The following is a 21510-nucleotide window of genomic DNA, read 5'->3' on the forward strand; positions in this document are numbered from 1 at the left end:
TTGTGCAGCTGAGACTCGTCACCACTCAGATCTCTGATAAGCCCTAGTCCCACGTCTCTCCCTTTGGGCTCATAGGGTGATACTCCCCACTTCTGGCCTGCTTCCTCTGTCTAGGACCAGAAGAGGCTTCTGCTCTGCATTGGCCAGTAAATGGGGAGTCTGAGGCATTCACGTTTCTTGTGGTGTGTGAAAGAGGCAGAGTTGACTTTGTGTTCTCGAGGCAATGGCCATTCAGAACGGAGCTCCTTATGGTCACTGAAATCTCACCTGATTTTTGCTCATTTCTCCAGCTGCTGTCTCAGGAGCCGAGCAATGGCCTGTCCTCAGACCCCACGGTGCCCCTAGATCGACTGGCTGTCATATTTAGGTAAGAAAGGCAAGGACTCCAGCAGACTGTCCTGCTGGGGGCTGGGTGGGGCCTGCTGATCTCTCTAGGTCAACTTAAAAACCCTGAACCAGCCGGAGGGTCTCATTTACAAAGGTCTGTAAAAACGATACATTCTTCTTCGCGTGCTCGGCCCAGTGTTTTCCACTGTGGGTATGCATGTATCCAGGCGCCCGGAGTCAGAGTTCTTGAAAGCAGTGTCCGTTGGTCTGCATGTGCGCCCTCGCTGTACTGTGCTTCCAACCCAGGAGTAAATGGCGAAACAGACCAACCGCCTCTCCAGTTCCTTCTTGTAGTAGGAAGAGAGCCTGAGACATAAGCCCTTGTATCAGAGGCCTGGTAGGAGGCAGGACCTGCTCACAGAATTTGGCAAGAACAGAGCTGATACTGCAGAAACACACATTCCTAAGAAGTGCTAAACACAGAGCGATATCAAGGATGGTACAAAAACGTCCCCCAAGGGTAGCGGGAACACACTGACCCCTCCTAAAAGATAAGGTCAGGATGACAATATGTAATACAAATGTTTTAATTAAACCAACATGTGCAAGGTGATGGGTGATAACTAGCCACGTTGGGGGCAGTAAATCACTCTGTCAGAGCGGCAGTACTAACTGGTTTGTGTCAGGGTATAAAGATGTAGCTCAGAGGCAGTGTCTTTGTCCAGCTGAGGGGAGAATGGAAGGTCCCACCATTCACTGAGCTGCGTCCATTGTCATGGGCAGATGTGGCTTAGTCTCCTCAGGGGAAGCTCTTGTTGCAGCAAGGTTTACTCTCTGCCGTTCTTTCCCCAATCGTACCTGTGAGGAGCAAAAACTTCCTCTGAAGAAGCACTTAATGGAGACGGTCATGAGGCTGCAGTCAGGCCCCAGTTGGGGGACACGCCAGACATTGGCCTGACTCCGCAAGGAATGCGCCTCCTGCTGTGAAGTCAGACTTCGGCGCGAGGGAATGAACTCCTACAGACCTCCTGCTGGGGTCTTGTTGGGTGGGCCGGGAGTGCTCTCATAAGCACGAGAGCAAATCCTCCTCTAAATCCACTTCAAAGCAGCCAGATAGAACCCTGCCGAAGTCAAGCAAGTCTTTCTGCTCAGCCTGTGGCACGAGCCATCTCGGGGGCGTGTCAGGAAGGGCCACAAACCCAGGGCTCCATTGGCACCAGACCACTCTCTGCCGGCAACAGTGCCTCTGGTACCAACTAAGCCTGAACTGATGGCACCGGCAAAAGGCAAACAGAGAGAGCCCCAACCACCAACAGTTCTGCCTCCCCCGACTGTGGCACAAGCTAACTCCTCTTGCTCCATTGGTTCAGGCAGACGGGCCAGCTCATATATTCCAGGGCGAGCAGAATCTTGCGCTACATCTGACATTTTTGTTCTCTCTGATCCCCAATCTCCATAACCATAAGGTCCTTCCCTCATGAAGGAGGTGTTGACTCCACCAGGAGATGCAGTTTGTGGGAGGAGTCTGTCTCCCATTCCATTGTCCAGGCATAGTTTCCCTCCAGTGGAACCATCGGTTTGGCCAATGGATTGAGAATCGACATTTTCTTTCTTGGGAGACTGAATCACCCAAAAACCCGACATCTCTTCTTCCAGGGCACGCCTTCCCGGACAAGGGACCCAGACCAGTCTGGAACCAAGGCCCATCTCATTTCCTACCTCAGAACCATTGGTACCCCATGCCATGGGAACCTCCACAACCCCCATTTGACCCCTCTTACTGTCTGTTCTGGAGTCCCAGGGACCTGGACCATCTTCCAGACTCAACATGATCCACGAGAGAGTCAGTCCACCCCTCCTCTGCGAGAGGACAGCCAGAGCTTCCTCTGATTCCCATGGAAGAGCAAGTTTATGAGCATGATCCAGTGGTACCAATGGAGCCTGTCTTCATCTCTGGATGAAGCAGTCACTCCGATACCCATACGCCACCCCTCCCCCCCCCCCCCCCATGAGCTACATATCTTCCTGAAGGAAGTGTAGGATCTTCAACAAACTCTTGGATGTTCTCCAAACATCTGGATCCAGCTGAATAGCACTTCGTGTTAATGAGTGAGCTAGAACAGTCTGGCATACCTCAGCCACTTTCACTTTCCTAAGAGGGCAGAAAAACACTATATTGTCCCAGCCAAAGGGTGGAATTTCTCTTTTCTCATCCTGCACCTAACGCTTTGGTTGTCCAGACTGCCATAGAGATATCTAGACAGCAGCATCCTAGACTTACTCCAGTCAATACTGAGGGTAAATGCATTGATTTTATTGGGAAAGAAGATCTTCATTTCTATTAGCCTTCAGTTCAGAATAGCCCGTTACTGAGCACTGTTGCCGAAGTATGATTACCTGAACTATTCCAAATTCATGGACTTGGACAAGCTTCCACAAGAGGGAGCTCCGTTATGGGCTCTCGTTGATGAAGGCAAGTTGGTTGCCAGGCTCACTCCTCAATCAGCAGTAGGTGCAATACTGTGAATCACGTCTTCATGCTTTGGAATGACACAAAAAGAAGGGTGGCTGGAGACCTATCCTCAGTCTCTGGCATCTGTGATCCCTTCCCTGGAAAAGGGCATGTGGTTCACGGCTCTCGATATGAAGGGCACATACTTTCACGTGGACATTCACCCCACTCAGATATTGTCTTAAGTTCATGGTGGCCCCCGACAATTTTCAATTAAGAGTGCCCCCATTCGGTTTTGCTACTACCCTTAGGGTCTCTAACAAGTTCTTTTTTGTAATAGCAGCCCATATGAAGTGTCATGGCTTCACCATCTTCCCCTGTCTGTTTCATTGCCAACACACGTCAAGAAGCTTGAGTCGATTTCATCAGTGCTTCAACTCCTGTATTCCCTAGGGGTCGGCATAAACTCAGAAAAGTCTGTCATCACTACAACAGAAACTGTAGATGTCATCAGAGCATGCCTAAAGTCAGTCGTCACAGCAAGGGCTTTTCTGCCAGTGTGTGGGTTCCAAGCGATGAACGAACTCATAAATCAGGTCATGAACCACCCTCAAACACCTATCAGAATGTCTTTTCGTCCTGGGGCACATGGCTTCATCTGCGCTTATCGCACCGTTTGCCAGACTCCATCTTCGTTGCCTGCAGCCATGGCTCAGAACAGTGTACTCCCCAAATCAACAGTCCATGAATGCCATAGGAACTCTTCCCACCAAAGTAACATCATCTCCACTATGGTGGAAGTATCCCCACCAGGCATTCATAGGCGTTCCCATCTTTCCGCCCTCAAGTGACAAGACAGTCACTATAGATGCTGGGGAGCTCACCTGGACAGCCAGACAGCGCAAGACATTTGGACATCCTGAGAAACCAGGATGCACAGTGATATTCTGGAACTTGAGAGCAGCCCAACCCTTTCTCACATTCAGGTCTCCCAGTCCTCATTGTGTCAGACAATATGACAACTGTCTTTTACATCAACAAGCAGGGAGGAGTGAGATCCATTCCTCTGTGGGCCGAAATGATTGCTCTGTGGAATTGGTACATCAGCAATCATATCACCCTGTCAGCAGTTCACCTTCCAGGGAATCAAAATCTGCTGGTGGACTCCTTCAGCAGACACTTCGCTATTGACCATGCTTCGGTGGTAAACAGTAGTTTTGCTCTATGGGGAACCTCCACAAGAGGCCTGTTTGCCTCTGACAAACAAAGTGCAACATACGCTGCTCCAGACAAGCCCTAGGACATTGCTCTCAGGGCAGTGCTCTCCTTCTGTGGTTGGACCATCTGAATTCTGCCTTCCCTCCCTTACCACTCCCACATCAGGTCTGACAGAACATTCGTCTGGACAAGGCCCTCTCATCACTCCCAACTGGCCCAGACAGTTATGGTTCCCGAGTCTGCTACACGTGTCATCTCGACCACCAATCATCGTTTGGCCCTTTCTGATCCGCCCCAGGGGAAGGGCAGAATCAAGCTCCCCAGCCCCTAGCCCTGCATCTCGGGGCGTGGTTTTTGGATGGGCACAAATTCTAGAACGTTCATGCTCCGAAGCCATGCAAACAATCCTTCCCAATAGTAGAAAAGAGTCCACTAGAAAATGGTGCACAGCCAAAGGGAAGCATTTCTTTATCTGGGTGCAACAAAAACGTATAATGCCCAGAAGCTCTGGGTGTTCCCCGTATTCTGGACTATCTTCTTTCCCTCAACATAGCGAGTCTTTTCCCATCAACTCCTTGAGTCCATCTGGCAGCAATCGGGACGTACCACCCATCTTCCGATGGTTGCTCAGTTTTCGCTCACCCACTGACTACCAGATTCTGGAAGAGTCTAATCCCAACCTTTCTGCCAGTAAGGAAACCTGTTCCTCAATGAGACTTAAACTTTGTTCTTTGGGTCCTCACTAGGCCTCCCTTTGAGCCCCGAGCTACACGTTCCATGTCTGTCCTACCCATGAAAGTTGCATTCCTGGTAGCCATCACCTCAGCCAGGAAGGTAGGTGAGCTCAGAGCACTGATGGTGGATCTGCCTTATGCCATGTTCCATAGAGACAGTTTCATTGTTTACATCCTAAACTCGCCTCCCCCAAGCAGTTTGTTTCACCTGAACCAGTCAGGCACTTAACTGTGTCTTCCAAAACACCACACATCTGAAGAAGAGAGAAGACTCCATCCCATCGACAAGCCTTGTCCTTTTACCAGCACAAGGACAAAGCTGGTCAGAAAATCTCCCGGGCTGTTTATCGCTGTAGCAGGAAGAGTCCCAGGTCAAGCCGTGTCTTCTGAGGCTCTCCGAATGGATCTCTGGCTGTATCTTACTCTCTCGGCTATCTAATCTTCCTCCCCCGCCTGGGGTGAGGCGCAAGCCACATCAATGGCATCGCTTCAAGAAGTGCCTCTGCTTGACGTTTCCAAAGCAGCTGCGTGGAGTTCCTTCCACACGCCCCCAAGACGTGCCTCAGTGCAGGACTCCCACTGATGCCTGCTTGGGGACAGCAGTCCCTGAAACAGCTCTGCTGCCTGCATCCTCGTGCCCCCCTCCTACCTTGAGTCCTGCGTGTCACCCACTGCCAGTGGAATACAGACAGGGACCAGCACGTAAAGAAGAGAAAGTCACTTACCTTAGAGTAACTGGAGGTTCTTTGAGACGTGTGGTCCCTATCTGTAGTCTGCTACCCACCCCCTTTCCCTCGGCTTCAGAGCAGTCTTGAATTAGCTGTAGAGAAGGAATTGGAAGAGCAGTCAGTCTGCTCGGCCCTGTCTCTCCTCAGTTGGAGGAACGAGGAGACCAATGGCACCTGCATGGACCAACGAATTCTCTGACTCTGGGTGCATGGGGAGCGTATGTGTACGCATGGTGGACAACAGTTAGGGACCACACATCTCGAAGGCCCTCTGGTTACTAAGGTAAGTAACATTCTCTGCTGTGGAGAGGGCCAGATGGGCTCCTGTGGACCCCATCCCATGGTTACGCTGTGTCATGCCTTGCCTTTATCACCTGGCTTCCGGTTCAAGTACCGCGGTGACTCCTCCTGGCTGCAAAATGTGCAGTACGCAATGGGTCTGCAGCCCCAGACGTGACTCTTGCTGACCCTCTTGTCTATCATCTCGTCCGAGAGGCTAGAGAGACGAAATTCTCCTCCTCCCTCCCCACCCCAGGTGGTCTCTCCAGATGTGGGAAGCTTATTCGGTTTGTGTTTATGGTGTACCTGTGCGGCGGGGGGGTGAATGGAGGCCCTCGGTGGTCAGGGCTGTCACCTGGGCGTGTTTCATCAGCGCTGAGTTAACACCAAATAACCTGTATGTTTAAAAAGGCGCTTAACCCTTTTGTTGCTTTTCCCAGGCATACCAACCCCATTGTAGAAAATGGCCAGACACATCCGTGCCAAAAAGTCATCCAGGAAGTAAGTGAAAATCGGTGCCAGGCCTCGGGCCGTCGTCCTCCGTACGCATCTAGCCAGGAATTGGGGTGTCCCCGTCACTGAATGCTTGGGGCAGAGCCGGTCTCGCCAGGGGCAGCTTTGGCTTTGGGCTGGCGAAACAGTCACTGCTGGCTCGTCCCTGTAATCAGAGAAAGGAGGCTGCTATAGAACTGCCAAGGGGGGGGAATGGGCATGAAGAATCGATGGGCCTGTATCCTCGTCGCTTTCACTCCTCTGCTTGGCAAATAGAGGAATTAAGGCAAACCTTGAGCAAAACGTTCTAGCCCCTTCTTTGTCAGGTGCTTTGAGATCCATGGCTGAATAGCTGAGAGAGCCACGGTCACTGGATACGCGGGAAGGATTCCATCTAGGAGGTGCCCGCAGCTTCGGCTGCCTGGCAGTTGGGTGGTGGACCTGAGGGTATCTCTCTTGCCAATAGTTGGGGACTATAGGGACGCAGAGTATTGTAGTAAATGGGGTGGTTGTGGGGTCCCTCCTGAATATCTGGAACCCTCCCTGTTGTCCTTGCTCAGATCTGGCCGGTCCTGTCGGAGACCCTGAACAAACATCGTGCCGATAACCGCATCGTGGAACGCTGCTGCCGGTGCCTGCGCTTTGCTGTCCGCTGTGTAGGCAAAGGGTCTGCGGCCCTGCTGCAGCCGCTGGTCACGCAGGTGAGTGAGCCTCGGGGGAGATACTTAGTGGAGGAGCTGCTCATCCACTTGGGGTGTCTGGAATCAGTGTGCGCAGAAAGCGAAATCTCACAATTGGTGAGTTGGCCGAGCCCCTGGGTGAGATTTACATTGAAGCCCCAGGTATAGGCCTCTGTCAGGGAGGAGACTGGTCCATGGAGTGCAGCACGTCCGGCATAAGGAGCTCTGACTAGCGTGGGGACAGTTCCAGCTTTGCTGGCCCCCACAGCATGTGAGGCAACAAGGGGATCCTTTAGCTAGCGCTCGGCCCTTCCCGTTTTCAGAGTGCTGTACGAACCTGAGCTGAGGTACAGCAGAGCAATGCCTCAGGCAGCGATCCCAAGCCTTGGGGAGTCGGGCCGAGCTGGCCCTTTGCAGGGGAGAATTTCTCCCGTACTGCAAGTGAATCGCCACTGGGGTCTGGAAGCCGGGGCTTCCCGGTGCTAGGAAATGCACCTGCTCTGTAAAGCTCCTGGCTGGGGCTAGCTGGTGTTGGCCGCGTGTCTTGGAGCGGGACGTGAGCTGGAGTAAGTTTGCTGTGTCCTTGGCAGATGGTGAACGTGTACCAGGCGCACCAGCACTCCTGCTTCCTGTACCTCGGCAGCATCCTGGTGGACGAGTACGGGATGGAGGAAGGCTGCCGGCAGGGGCTGCTAGACATGCTGCAGGTAGGTCTCCCGAAGGCACGTCTAGTTCCGGGTATGAGCGGTACCCGCTCCGTGCCATCCCATTTGGCTGCAGCTCTTGATTCCTTTTTTCCCCCTCTGTGCTTTCCTCTTTGGAAGCCGATGGGACTTCATCTTCCAAGTGTCACTTTTGAAAATGGGTCTTCAGCTCCTAAGTCACTCGGATGTTCTAGATAATATTTCCGCTGGGCTGCCCTTGGGACTCGCCCCCGTTCAGCAGCTGGCGCAGCTGCATCCCTCGCTGCAGATGAGGACGTTGGACCGAGCTTGCTGTGGCTTTCCCCGGGGCGCTTCTGTATGACCTTTGCCTGATGCTCACGGTGCTCCCTACCTGATACGGGGCACGTCTCCCGCCCTGAGCCGGCAGCGGTGTGTAAACAGCCACAAAAAGGAGTGCTTTGTTTAAACGTCCTCTTCTCTCATGTCGATTGGTGTGGTTAGTGCCAGTGGCAGGGATTGCTGCGCTACGCCAAATGCCCGGTCAGTGAAAACCGAACCAGCCCCTGCCCCATCTGAAATTCCTTGCTGCTGCTACGGTGGTGCTGGTGGAATGGAGAAAACCGCCCTTCCGCTCCGTTCCCGGCTTGGGCCCCTGTGCTGCTAAATAAACTGTGGCTCCAGCAGAGGAAATCAGAACACCCAGTGGGGAGTGGCCGGGGGCGGGGAATAAGGAACTGATTGCGCTTCCGAACCCATAACATTCCTTCTAAAAGCGCAGCTCGCTCCCTGACCTAGGCCCTGCCAAGCTGTGACTGGCCCTGGCCCAGCATCTGAGAGCTTGGGGCACTACGTGTTCCAAGCACTGGACGAACGTTGAGCCTTGCTGTCGCCGTTGTGCAGGAGAGTAAAGTGAGGTATGGGCTGCGCCCGTCACCCAGTGAGTGTCCAGGGCAGAGCTGGCGTTCGGGCTCCCGTGCAGCCTCTGCATCTCTGCCACCTGCTGGCTAGTGAGCCACCACGAAACCAGGCCCCCGCCAGCTCCAACTCACTGGTTTGTGGGGAAAGCGGCCGCTCATGGGTCCCCAGTCTAGGATCAGACACGGAGACTCAGCTTTGCAGTGAGGGAAACTGAGCCACAGTCTGCGGCCTGGCCTTTGGTGCTTCGTCTTCGACGTGCTGGAAGCTTCCCTAGGAGGAGATACGGGTTTGGAGCAGCCTGTCCTGCCGGCCATGCTGTCAGCTCAGCAAACTCAAACGGAGTCAGGGAGTTCGCTGCCCCGGCGTCGTTTGAGATGCAGAGGGATGGAGACATTTGGGCAGCAAGTCACCAAACCCAAAAACCGGACTCTTCCTGCTCCTCCCAGCTAGTGCACAGCTTGTGCAGGGCAAGGAAGGGACCGTCCTATGGCTTAGCCCCATGGCTGCAGTCAGGACACCTGGGTTTGTCACAGAACTGTTTGGCCTCGGATGAGTTTCCCGTCTCTAAAACAGGGAGACTGATTCCTGCCTCCCCAGGGCCCTGAGGCTAAGTTCCTGTTTTGTCAATGCAAGGCGCTTTGTAAGCATGTGGCCGGTATTACTGCGGGGAGCGCGGGTGAGTCTGATACAGGGAGACCAGGGAAATGGGGAGAGAATTAAACGACCAGGTGCTCTGCCTCCGCTGGGTTTGCTTCCACCCGGATCTAGGAGCTCAGACTTTCGTAAACCACCAGGCACCCCCGCAACGGTTTCTCGTTGTAATCGGAAACGCCGGCATGCCGCAAAGTGAGCAGGCGCGCCCTGCCCCCTTGGCTTGTCTTCCATCCTTCCTCTGCCTGCACCCCAGGACGAACTCTGTGTCTCGTGCCATCTCTAGAGATCGCGGCGTACGTTAATTTAATTAACGATCCCCTTCCCCTTCTCCTAGGCGCTGTGCTTGCCTACCTTCCAGCTCCTAGAGCAGCAGAATGGCCTTCAGAACCACCCAGACACCGTGGACGACCTCTTCCGGCTAGCCACCAGGTAACCGCTCCACCTAAACACGGGATTGCTGCCTCGCTCCTTGCGCAACGGGTGGCTGAGTGCGTGGGTATGCGCATATTGCTTCCCAGGCACAGGGAGTGTCCATCTTTAATAACTCCTCCTCTTCCTCTGGATTTATAAGCTATACAAATGACGCACCCCCATCCCCTTGCGTTAATGCTCACAATCCTATCAGAACGGCCTTGCCCGCTCCACCCACGAATCGAGACTCGTCACCAACAATCACAAGATTACGTCCTCCAGAGTCCCCTGCCAGCCCAGGGCGCCTTTGTAGCTGCTGTAGGTGCTTTCGCTGCAGCTCAAGATTTGGAAGTGGTCGGGATTTCCCTGCTTCCCCGTTACTAGAGTTCCAGCTGTGGGCATTGAGGATAACTTGGTTTCCAGCAGGGGGCAGTGCAGTACAGCTTGCAGTCAGGATGCTGCCTTCTGGGGCTGGCCTGTCCATCCGGACGGCGGAGGGAGCTGGGTCTTGCTGTGACTAGCGCTGGAGAGAAGGGAACGTCCCTGGGCAGCACGGAAGGGACATGCCAACCCGCTGAACCACAAATCTGCTGTGTCCTTGGGGCGTCCGTCCAAAGCAGCCTGCCAAGCGAAGCTGCTTTCTAGCTCGCGCCGCGCTGAACTCTCCCTGATCTCTCTGCTCTGCCCAGGTTCATCCAGCGCAGCCCAATCACCTTGCTCCGCAGCCAGGTGATCATTCCCATCCTGCAGTGGGCCATCGCCTCCACCACCCTGGACCACCGGGACGCAAACTGCAGCGTCATGAAATTCCTGCGCGACCTCGTCCACACCGGGGTGGCCAATGACGTGAGTGATTCCCAGCGTTGTTTCTCCTAGCTGGGGGGGCAGGGCGCGGTGGGGCCCAGCCGGCTCGGGGAAGCTGAGAGACGCTGGCTGTTTTGGGTATTGCTTTGCTCGTTGCATTTATCTGTGTTGCTCTTGGAATTGCAGCTGACAGATGAACCATTCAGAGCCAGGTGAGATTTGGACTCCCACCTGCCCGTGGGGAGCCCCAGCCTGCAGTGCTGTTCCCATGTTAGCCAGCTCTCTGCTGGAGGAAATGCGTTGTACGGTGTTCCTAAGGGTGAACCGTCGCTGCCTGGGTCTCTCCTCTTGGCCCCTTGACCCGGGAGGCTGGTTCCTGGCTCTCACTCAGGTCACAGGCAATAAAAAGCCAGTTGTTCCTCGCAGGGGTCGGGAGCAGTTGGTGCCAGTGTCAATGCCCTGCCTACGCAAGGCTGCTCAGGTGCCAGCTGGCAGCACAAGAGCCCATCGTGCTGCCTTTCCATCTTCTGTTCTGTCCTGCCCGTCGGTCACTGCAGCGTGTTCTGCCTCGATGAGCAAACGGCACTGGGAGGTGGGAAGGGATCCAAAGGTGGAAACGTGCCCCAGGCCGCCCTGCCAGGCAATGCTCACTCGGCCCCTCTTCTTTCTGCAGCATGAAGAGGACTTTGAATTGCGGAAGGAGCTGATCGGGCAAGTGATGAACCAGCTGGGCCAGCAGCTCGTGAGCCAGCTGCTGCACACCTGCTGCTTCTGCCTGCCGCCCTACACCTTGCCCGACGTCGCCGAGGTGCTCTGGGAGATCATGCAGATCGACAGGCCGGTAAGGTTGTAAACGCAGTAGAAGTGTAACACGTGACTGCAGCGAGCCCGGTGTTGGCACGGGGAGAAACGGGCCTGCCAGGGGGGATTCAAGGGATGCGAGCGAACGAAAGGTGGAGCTAGCGATTAGCAGCTGTCCGAACATCAAGGGTCAATTTCACCAGCCTGAATAAAAAAAACTTGTGTCCTCTTCAATTACAGCAGTGAAGATTAGCACCCACCCCCTACTCCACCTCCCTCAAGTGCTCCAATCCCAGTGCTTTTAGCTCAGTGATTCTTGCTAGCTGGCTTGTCCATCTCTCTGCTTTGTCCCCACTTCTTCCTGTTTCAAGGCTTGCTTCACATCCTGTCTCTCCACCCTCCCTCAGAAGTTGATTCTCCGTTCTCAGCCAGCACAGGAAGATTGTGCTCCTGATGTGCCTGTGGGCTGATAGCCGCTGCAACAGAACGCAATCCTTGCTCAACCCGAGTTGAGTCTATCCCTGCTGGGTTGTGAATCATTCCGAGCAGTATCTGGCATGCGCAGGGTTCGGTGCTCACTTAGAATGATTCATTCTGGCAGTACAAAGACAACGCATAAAAATGAAACTTAAAAATAGGCCGTCTTTCCTAGGCTGCCTGGGGATGCAGGGCCTGCAGCACCTGAACCCAGAACTTAGTCCAGGTTTCTTTTTGTAGCAATAAAATGTTTAACTTTTGCCTTCCTCCCACTCCAGACATTTTGTCGCTGGCTAGAGAATTCACTGAAGGGTTTACCAAAGGAAACAACTGGGGGAGCCATCCAAGTAACGCACAAACAACTTACGGACTTTCACAAGGAGGTGACTAGGTGAGTGAATTCCGTGTTGGCAGGATACCCTGTTCACAAAGGTGTTACCACAAGTCATCCCCCTGCACCTCTCTCGGGCCAGCAACAGACCTGCCACTGGGCGGTTCAGTGTGGCTGTCCACTCAATCATCAGAGACTTCAAGGCCAGAAGGGACCATCGTGGTCATCTAGTCTGATCTGCACAGCACCTCACCCACCCCCTCCTGTAATAGACCCCTCACCTCTGGCTGAGTTACTGAAGTCCTCAAATTGGGGTTTAAAAAGGGTTCAAGTTACCGAGAATCCACCATTTACTCTAGTTGAAATCAACAAGTGCCTTGTGCTGCAGAGAAAGGTGAAACCCCCCCATGGCTCAGCCAATCTGACCTGAGGGGAAATTCCGTCCTGACTCCAAATACGGCGATCATCTGTATTGTACGGCAGTGGCTGCCAGAGGTGTCCCTTGTAGAGGATTAGTGCTTCCGCTAAAGCCAGCGCCCTGGGAGTCTGCCATGGTGGTTCTTGTGCTGAGAGTGCTTTGCGATACGTGCAGAGACTCAGCTGATAAAACTCAGGGGTCAACCTAAAATCCTCCTCTATTATGGAAAGCTTTAAATGTAAATTTAGAATAAACTTTCCCCCCCGCTGTCAGCCCCTGCACTTCTCTGGGTCACCGAGGCAGCGAGGAAAAGCTCTTACAGATGAGCAAGACCATGAAACATCAGCCGACGGGGATAATACTTCTAAACGATACAGCCCCGTATGCACGCATCCCGCTCCTGTGAGGAAAGTCTGATCTTCCATTTACAAGTCACAGAGGGAGTCTGCAGCTGCCAGGGTTAGACCCGAGTTATTCCAGAGCTCTGAGTGCTTGGCTGCACCATTCCGGTCCCTGGGCCGGTCAGCTAGCTACTGACCCAGTCACTGTCACTTACAGCAGATTATCCATCTGATTGTCCTGAAAAGCAAAGCTCTGAGTCTCTGCCTCGGCACAGCTGGCACCGTATTCTGTGACAGTATAAGGGTTGATGCCTGTGACTCGGCTTCTCCGAGAGGCTGACTCAGTGGGAGCTCTGATTGCTCAGCCCCTCTGAAAATAACGTCCCCTGTTGAGATGGTGTCACGGCCTCACCGGTCGTGCCCATTCTTGACCCTATGTGGGGGGGGTGCCCCTTTCAGTGAGACAGACCTTTCCCCGGGGGTCCTCTCTCTCCCAGGGTTGGCCCTTCCACCTCCTGGAGCCGCACCTCTCTGAGCCTTAGCACGTCTGTCTCTTGCCGTGGGCCCCCTCAGGGAGTCCACTCGCCTCCACCCCTCTGAAGAGGATGGTGCAACCCTGTTCTTTAGACTGGAGCAACTCTCAGCCAGCGTAACACAGGAGGGTTTATTGAGCGTTGAACACAGCAAAGGAAACTCTCTGACCCTCAGGCCTGGCCTTCCTCAGCACAGCACCTTCCCTGCGGCTCTGCCTGCCTCCTCTCTCCAGCCCCGAGCCCCCCTTGCTTCCCAGCTGGGCATCTGATATCACCAGCCCCAGGCCCCGCCTCTGTCCATTGTCTTCTTTCCAGGTAAATAGGGTTTTCTGGGCCTCCTCTCCTCTCCACCCTCCTCTGGCTGGAACCAGCTGGTTAGATCATGGGATCCTCTCTTCGCAGCCCATTGTCCTCCTACTGGCTAGAACCGGCTGCGACTCCTGAGCTGGGTCTCCAGGTGTCAGGTCACCAGTTGCTGGGGTGTCCCTCCTCCAGGCCATGGGCTGGGGTCCCAAGTTCCTTCTCCGATCCTTTGTAACAACAAACTCCCTCTCCCCTCACCTTGTTAAACCAGTAACACCCAGGGACACTGAGTCCCACTCCCTCTGCATGCAACCCATTGGAAAACCACGAAAAAATAAAAAAAATCCCCCACTTCGTCACAGATGGGAATTTGAGAGCCTCCATGTTTGAAAATGTTGGCCTTGATGTCTGATAGAAAACTGTGCAAGTGGATTGCTTGGGTGCTACCGTTATTTCAAGCAGTGGAGGTGTCTGATTACTAGGCACTGAGTGAAGATGCTGTTTGGGTAGCGAGGACAATCATTTGGAATAGGCAACAGTTTCTCTTGGTTTTCAGAGAATGGTTTGGGTCAGTGATCAATTCCACGGCCTGGTATCCCTTTGCCGTGCTCATCTTTGAGAGATTTCTCTTTGTGTCTGTGACCATGCAGCTTTCAGACAATTGGGTAGCTTGTGTGTCCTGCTCTAGCACTAAACTCTTCAAATTCATTGAGGGAATCAGTGATCATGTGGATATGGGGGATCCAGGGGATATAGCGTACAATACATGTTTTTTCAGAAAGCCTTTGACGAGTCCCCTCACCAAAGGCTCTTACAGAAATTAAGCAGTCCTGGGCTAAGAGAAGGTCATCTCCTGGATCAGTAACGGGTTAAGAGATAGAAAACGAAAGATTGGAATAAATGGTCAGGTTTCACAATAGAGAGGTAAACTGTGGGATCCCCCACGGATCTGTACTGGGACCCGTGACGTTCAACATATTCATTGATGATCTGGAAAAGGGAGCGAACAGTGAAGTGGCAAAGTTTGCAGATGATACAAAATTTCTCAAGATAGTTAAGTCCAAAGCTGACTGTGAAGAGTTACAAAGGGACCTCCCGTAACTGGGCAACAAACTGGCAGATGAAATTCAACACTGATAAGTGCAAAGTAATGCACATTGGAAAACATAATCCCAACTACACCTATATAATGACCGATTCTAAATTAGCTGTTACCACTCAAGAAAGAGATCTTGGTGTGATCATGGCTAGTTCTCTGAAAACTTCAGCTCAATGCTCAGCAGCAGTCAAAAAAAAAAAAAAAAAAGGCAAACAAAGTGTTAGGAACTATTAGGAAAGGAATGAACAATAAGACAGGAAATATCAGAATGCTATTATATAAATGTATGGTGTGCCCAAACCTTGACTACTGTGTCCAGTTCTGGCCACGCCATCTGAGTGGAACTGGAGAAGGTTCAGAGAAGGGCAACACAGATGATTGAGGGTGTGGAATGGCTTCCGTACAAGGAGAGACTAAAAAGACTGGGCCTGTTCAGTTTAGAGATGAGATGATTTAGCGGGGTTATGATAGAGGGTCTATAAAATCATGACTGGTGCAGGAAAAGTGAACAGAGGAGTTATTTACCCTCTCCCACAATTAAAAAAACACACTAGGGGTCACCCAATGAAATGAATAGGCAGCAGGTTTAATGCAGACAAGAAGTCCTTTTTCACACAACACTCATTGCCATGGGATGTGTGATGACCAGCAGTATAACTGGGTTCAAAACTGAATTCGGTAAGTTCCTGGAGGATAGGTCCATCAGTGGCTATTAGCCAAGCTGGTCAGGGATGTAACCCCATGTTCTGGATGACCCTAAGCATCCGACTGCCAGAAGCTGGGAGGGGACGGTGGATGGATCTCTGTAAAATTGCTCCATTCTGTTCACTCCCCCTGAAGCTCTTGTACTGGCTACTGTCAGAAGACAGGATCCTGGGCTAAACGGGCCATCGGGCTGACCCAGTCTGGCCGTTCCTATGTTCTTAAACGGGGCAGTTCCATTCTGCTGCCTAAACTGGGCGGGGAGGCTTATTGTTAATATCAGTTGGTGGTTCTTTGCCTCCTGTTCTAAACCGGCCACACTCCAGGACTGATTGTTACGTGCCCCTCACCGTGGTATCTGGCTGTATGTGCTGCAGTTCCTCAAGCCCTCTGGTTCCTTAGTGCCCTTCAGCCCTGCCTAACTGGGCAGTGTTGGGAAAGAACCGGCTGTTGGAAGGAGCTTGTTCCCTGGAGGCTTCGTGACCCTCCCCCCATTAACCCTTTGATTTCCGGTGATGCGGCTCACAGCACATCCCCCCACCCCCAAGTGCCAGAGGATGCCCCCGGGGTTACAGCACAGGGCTGGCGTCCAGAGACCAGGGTTCTGGGTTTAGTGCCAGGGCAGGTTTCTTGGGACCATGCTCTCTCGCCCCTTCGTCCTGGGGGGCAGGCTGTACACGAGTGGGGGGTCTCTCCGCCAGTGCCTGTGCAGCATATCTGGGCTGGGTTTTCCTGGGGGAAGAATGGGCTCTTGAATTCCCAACCCCATGAAAGCTCTGTACAAACCGAGGCCGCAGTCTGTCCCCCCAGGATGGGGAATGGCAGAAGGCCCCAGCTGGGGTCTGGAGTCCCCTCCTTTTCCATCGCTGAACAGGGTTTTCTCCTCTCCCGTCAGTCCTGCAGTGTCACACAGGGGAGGGGAAACCGCAGAGAGTTAGGTGACTGGCTGCCCTGCTCCGAAGCAGGACGAGTTCTGGGATTCCTTCACCGCTGGGCTTTCACAAGTCTGGACATGGCCCTCAAACGCTCGCCTCAGTCGTCTCTGCCCTGGGACTCAGCAGCTCCAGTTTGCTTGGGCTGAGGGCTCTGCCCGGGCCTGCACATGGGCGTTGTGTTCCTCCCCAGGGGTGAAGGGGTAGAGCAGATCAACACGTCCCGGCCTGCTCCTCCAGCTCTTTCACACCCTTGTGTCTCCGTCAGTCAGCAAGTCAGTGGCCCTTCTTGGGAGGCAGCAGGCGGGATTCCTACCTTGCCCTGGGGATAGCTGAACCACTCACGCCAGCGCCCGGGAGCTCCTGCCCCCCAGTGCTGTGCTGGGACCCCCACACAATCGCACACACTGTCTCCTCGCCGAAACCCGGTCAGGCTGCCTGAGTGTGCAGACGCTTCCCTGAAGGGTGGTAAAGTTCCCGTTCGGCCCCAGGTCACTAAGGCAGGAAATCAGCGGCTGGGAGGTGGCAGGCTGCTGTCTGTCTTGGGGGAGGGGGGTGCCTGACCAGGCCTGATTTCCTGGAGCATCTCCCAGCTTCAGCTCAGCCTTCCAGGCGATGGCCTGGATCCCTCCCTCCCCTTAACAGCTGCCCTTGTCTTTCAGTGCTGAGGAATGTAAACAAGTGTGCTGGGCCCTGAGAGACTTCACCCGGTTGTTTCGATAGCTCGCGCGCCCACTCTGTTCCTGTCTCCCAGGTGAGTAGATGCCATCTGGTCATATTCCAGGTCTGGGTGGACACCTCACAGCAAGGACCCCCTGGCCCCATCTACTGCCAGCTTCAGGGGGGGGGGGGGCAGGGTTGGGGCCTGTAGTAGAAATTAACCCATTGGTTGCCAGCGAGCGGTAAGAGTGGTAACTGTCAGAAATGCCAAGAGGTTGTTTGTGAGAATCTGGGTCACCGTGGTAGAGAAGACGGCCTGAGGCCCATGTATTGAAGCGAACTCATCCTGGACCATGTCGGGTGAAAGGCTGGTCGATGGCAGATGTTTGAAAACCCTCAACTTCAGATGCAATCTGTGCGCCGCACCCAGGTCCCAGCACACTAAGCCCATCCCCGGACACTGGCTACCAGGTGTTCACATGAGCGTTTCTCTGGCATGTGCTATGGACCCAACACATGGCCAGGGGCTGATGGACAGAATAATCCATCCTGAGGCCATTTGCTGTTTGCCATCCCAGGCAGGGGGACGGCTCTCTGTGAAAGCAAGAGTCCTGCTGGGCCTCAGTGTGCTGGCTGGTGGGAAGCCAGGGTTTCTAGCCAGATGTTCTGTGTGCGATGCGGCACTGCTGACTCAGGAGCTGCCCTCACCTGGTGGCACCCCCCAGCTGTTAGCTTCAGTGGCTATTTCATCTGTAAAGGGCCAGTGACAGCTTGGGATAATGGGGTGTCTCACACCTGGGCTGTGCGTTGCAATTCAACCCCAATGGATGAGTCGTCCTGACCTTCTGAGGGCAGCTTGATTGTCAGTATGAAACTAAGTGGGAGTTCCCAATGGATGGGTGACACATCAGCTGCACTCCTTGGTCTCAGCAAATAGACCAAGGTCTAAATCCATCCTCGGGGCAGGGGGGTGCCTTTCAGGTCAGGAGAGAAGCGTGTTGGCTAGGGGACAGGCTCGGGCATTGCTGCTGCCCACGTGGCTAGAGAAGCTCATCCCAGGACTGTTGTTCACCACTCAATTAGCACTCGAAAGACAATACAAGTTTTGTTTTTAGTGCCTTCAGTGCAACTTTCAGCCTCTGGGCTCGGTCGCAGCCGTGTAATTCCACCGACGTCTGTGGAGTCGCTCTGTATTTACGGCAGTCGTAGGTTCTCTCTAGGTCGGGGTGGGCAAAACTACGGCCCGCAGGCCAGATCCCTCCCCTCAGGGCTTTGGATCCGGCCTCCAGGGCGCCATGGGCCCCGCGCTGCTCTCAACAGCGGCTGGCCCAATGTCCCTGCGGCCCCTGGGCCTTTGCCGCCAGGCACCGCCCCCCGCAGCTCCGATTGGCTGTGGTTCCCCGTTCCTGGCCAATGGGAGCTTCGGGGCTGGTACCTGGAGACGCGGCAAGGGCAGCACATGTGGAGGTATTCAGGGAGCCTGCCCTGGCCCCGTTGCCACCCTGGAGCCCGAACCCCTCCTGCACCCTGCCCCACAACTCCCTGCACTGTGCACCCCTCCTGCACCCCAACCCCCTACCCTGAGCTCCCTGCTGCACCCCAACCCTGATCCCCTTCCTGCACCCCAACCCCCTACCCTGAGCTCCCTGCTGCACCCCAACCCTGATCCCCTTCCTGCACCCTGCACCCCAACCCCCTGCCCTGAGCCCCCTCCCACACCCCTCCTCTGCCCCAGCCCCCTGCCCTGAGCCCCTTCCTGCACCCCACACCCCACCCCCCTGCCCTGAGCGCCCTCCCACACGCCTCCTCTGCCCCACCCCCCAGCCCGGAGCCCCCTCCCACACGCCTCCTCTGCCCCACCCCCTGCCCTGAGCCCCTTCCTGCACCCCGCACCCCAACCCCCTGCCCCGCATACAATTTCCCTACCCAGACGTGGCCCTCGGCCCAAAAAGTTTGCCCACCCCAGCTCTAGGTGGTGAGCTCCTTAAGGCAGGTGGGAGCCTCTCTGGAGCCGTAAATCGCCTGCTCTGGGAACACTGACTCTGCTTTCTGTCCCCGCCAGGAATGTCTTTTTATTTAGAAGACAGGAAATAAGCAAACCAAGAATGTCCCACAATCAGCAAACTTCATTGTGGCCGAGGGCTTTCACTCACTCTCGTGTGCGCCGTCAAACCCGAAGAGACGCTTCCCGCCAGAACACGCCAGTGAAGTTACTGTTTGTGAGAGAGGGCACCTCAACCTGACTAAAGATGGCTGCAGCCGGACCTACGGCATTGTAGGGGGAACGCTGCTTTCCCGGTGGACTCGCTTTAAAAAAAAAAAAGAAAGAAAGAAAAAAACAAAAAAAGAGAGAAAAGAAACAAGAATGGAAGAAAAAAATTTGCCTGGTAGCAAAAAAAAAAAAAAAAAAAATACAAAACAAAGTAGAAAACTTTCTGTGAAATGAAAAATAAAATAAAATTTACTTAAGGAAAACGTGGGGATTAAAAACACGATCCTGCAAACCCAATTCTCTGCACTGGGAGGGGGGGAGGCATCCAGGTTTTTAGCCCACCTCCAGAACTCCCTGAGCTTCCCTTCCCTTCCCCCGCCCCGCCCCCCAAAAGAACAATCAGGAGGAGTCGGGTCCCCCATGCGGCACCGTGGGGATCCTGCTGTTCGCCCCTGTGGAGCGCACTTCCAGAGCTCTGGGAGTTTAAACTTAACCCACCCCACCCGCCCTCCTTAAGCAACCCCCCCTAGCTAAATCTGATGCCATCAATCTGTCAGCCTCCTGGAGGAGAGTCAGCCTGGGATAGACTGTTATATATTATATATATTTTTTCTTTTTTTAGGTTTTTTTTTTAATTTGGTTTTATTTGGGGGTTTTACCATGGGGGGGAGAGGAGAGGGCTCTAGAGGTCGCAGTGATGGGGCTGACTATTTTACTCAACAGATTTGGAAACTGCTCCCTGGGGAATCTTACATTGACAAGACCTGAGACCCTGCGCAGGCGTTAGAATTGAGCGCATGCTGTTCCGTCTGGTGTTGTAGCCATCTCGAGAACAATACAAACAAAAAAAAAAAACAAAAAAATAAATTAAAAAATTCAAATGTCAGTTGTGTGTCTCTGGCTGTTGAACCTGTCTGCAGGCCTCCTTCGAGGGGCGGGACTGACCCCGGCTGCTGCTCTGGCTCAGAAATCCCGGCAACGGTAGGATCTGTCAGCGTTCTTCGATTGACAGCAAGACACCGTTACCCTTAAGGGTAGTACCAGCGAAGGCTGTTGGAAGGGACTGTGCGAAGTGACGGGATATTAATTTTCTGTGCTTTAGTCACAAGATTCAGTCCCAGCTTAACCCTCCTCTCTGACCACGTTGGCTTCTCCTACTTTAGGAAGAGAATTAGCTTCTCCCTTGCGCACTGATTGGCACAGTAGCATTCACTAACCTGCCTGTATTGCTGTGATCTCTTTATAATCCTAGGTAGTACCTTTGAAATTACACAGAGCATCCCTACTTCACACTAAGTAAACGATCAAAGAGGATCAGAGTCAAGGTGCTTTTTTTTTTATTGCCCAGCAATGAGCTTCTGAGCAGGGCGAAGGAGCGTGACCTATATTTCATTGCCATCTGTTGTGTAAAAGCAGCGCACCTTCAAAGCTCCCTCGCTGTACCATTCGGCTAATCAAAGCGAGCTGTGCTGTGAGGCTCGCAAGCACCACGTGAGCTTACCGTGCTGTGTATTGGTGAGCAAGGTTCTCTGATGCAGCCGAAGATCTAGTTAACAGATACCGTAGCCTGTAATTGCTTAAAGGATCCTGATAAAGGTTTATATGCTAGGCCATCCTGGTGGAATGAGCCACAATTAAATACTATCTAAACAACAAATCTATAGCTCGTCTCTCTGACACTTGCCTGCAGGGCCATATGGCTGGAACTGCCCTACCCTGCCCTAGGGTTAAAAGGCAGCGAAATTGCCTGGCTAAGGGCTTTTATCTTTAGGAATCTTAGTCTGTGCTCAAAGGTGCTGGTGAGCAGTTCCCTCAGGTGGCCAGCACAGGGCCCACACGCATTGAGAATCGGGTATCATCCACCCAGGCTGTCTGGCTGCACGAGCTGGTGCTCATTTGCCATGGATCAGGCTTTGTAGCATTTAATTTCAGAAAGGGGAACTACACAAAAAGGAGGAGGTTAGTGAAACAAGGTTCAGCACTAGAAGTGAAATCTCTGCAAACTGCATGGAAACTTTAAAGACCCCATAATAGAGGCTCAATTTAAACATATACCCCAAATTAAAAAATGAGAACCAAAAAAGAGCCCCTGTGGCTAAACAAGAAAGTAAAAGAAGCAGTGAGAGGCAAAAAGGCATCCTTGAAAAAGTGGAAGTTAAATTCTACTGAGGAAAATAGAAAGGAGTATAAACTCTGGCAAGTGAAGAAATACAATTAGGAAGGCTAAAAAAAGAATTTGAGGAACAGCTAGCCAAAGACTCAAGGAGTAATAGCAATTTTTTTAAGTACATCAGAAGCAGGAAACAACGTGGGGCCACTGGGTGATCGAGGTGCTAAAG

At 53.4% G+C, this 21510-nt stretch overlaps 1 protein-coding gene across 1 annotated transcript in view; it reads left to right on the forward strand.

Annotated features, from left to right (window-relative positions):
- Positions 1 to 20057, forward strand: part of TNPO3 (transportin 3) — an 82288-nt gene extending 62231 nt beyond the window's left edge. Inside the window, exons 14-23 of the mRNA XM_044978907.1 lie at positions 291 to 367; positions 6179 to 6239; positions 6791 to 6931; positions 7501 to 7617; positions 9482 to 9576; positions 10248 to 10404; positions 11036 to 11203; positions 11919 to 12031; positions 16962 to 17053; positions 19022 to 20057. Of these exons, the coding sequence (XP_044834842.1) occupies positions 291 to 367; positions 6179 to 6239; positions 6791 to 6931; positions 7501 to 7617; positions 9482 to 9576; positions 10248 to 10404; positions 11036 to 11203; positions 11919 to 12031; positions 16962 to 17022 (990 nt within the window). The 3' untranslated portion in view covers positions 17023 to 17053; positions 19022 to 20057. The remainder of the gene's footprint in view (positions 1 to 290; positions 368 to 6178; positions 6240 to 6790; positions 6932 to 7500; positions 7618 to 9481; positions 9577 to 10247; positions 10405 to 11035; positions 11204 to 11918; positions 12032 to 16961; positions 17054 to 19021) is intronic.
- Positions 20058 to 21510: the final 1453 nt, after the last annotated feature.

This window comes from Mauremys mutica, chromosome 1, assembly GCF_020497125.1.
Source record: "Mauremys mutica isolate MM-2020 ecotype Southern chromosome 1, ASM2049712v1, whole genome shotgun sequence".
In the NCBI taxonomy this organism is placed as follows: domain Eukaryota; kingdom Metazoa; phylum Chordata; order Testudines; family Geoemydidae; genus Mauremys; species Mauremys mutica.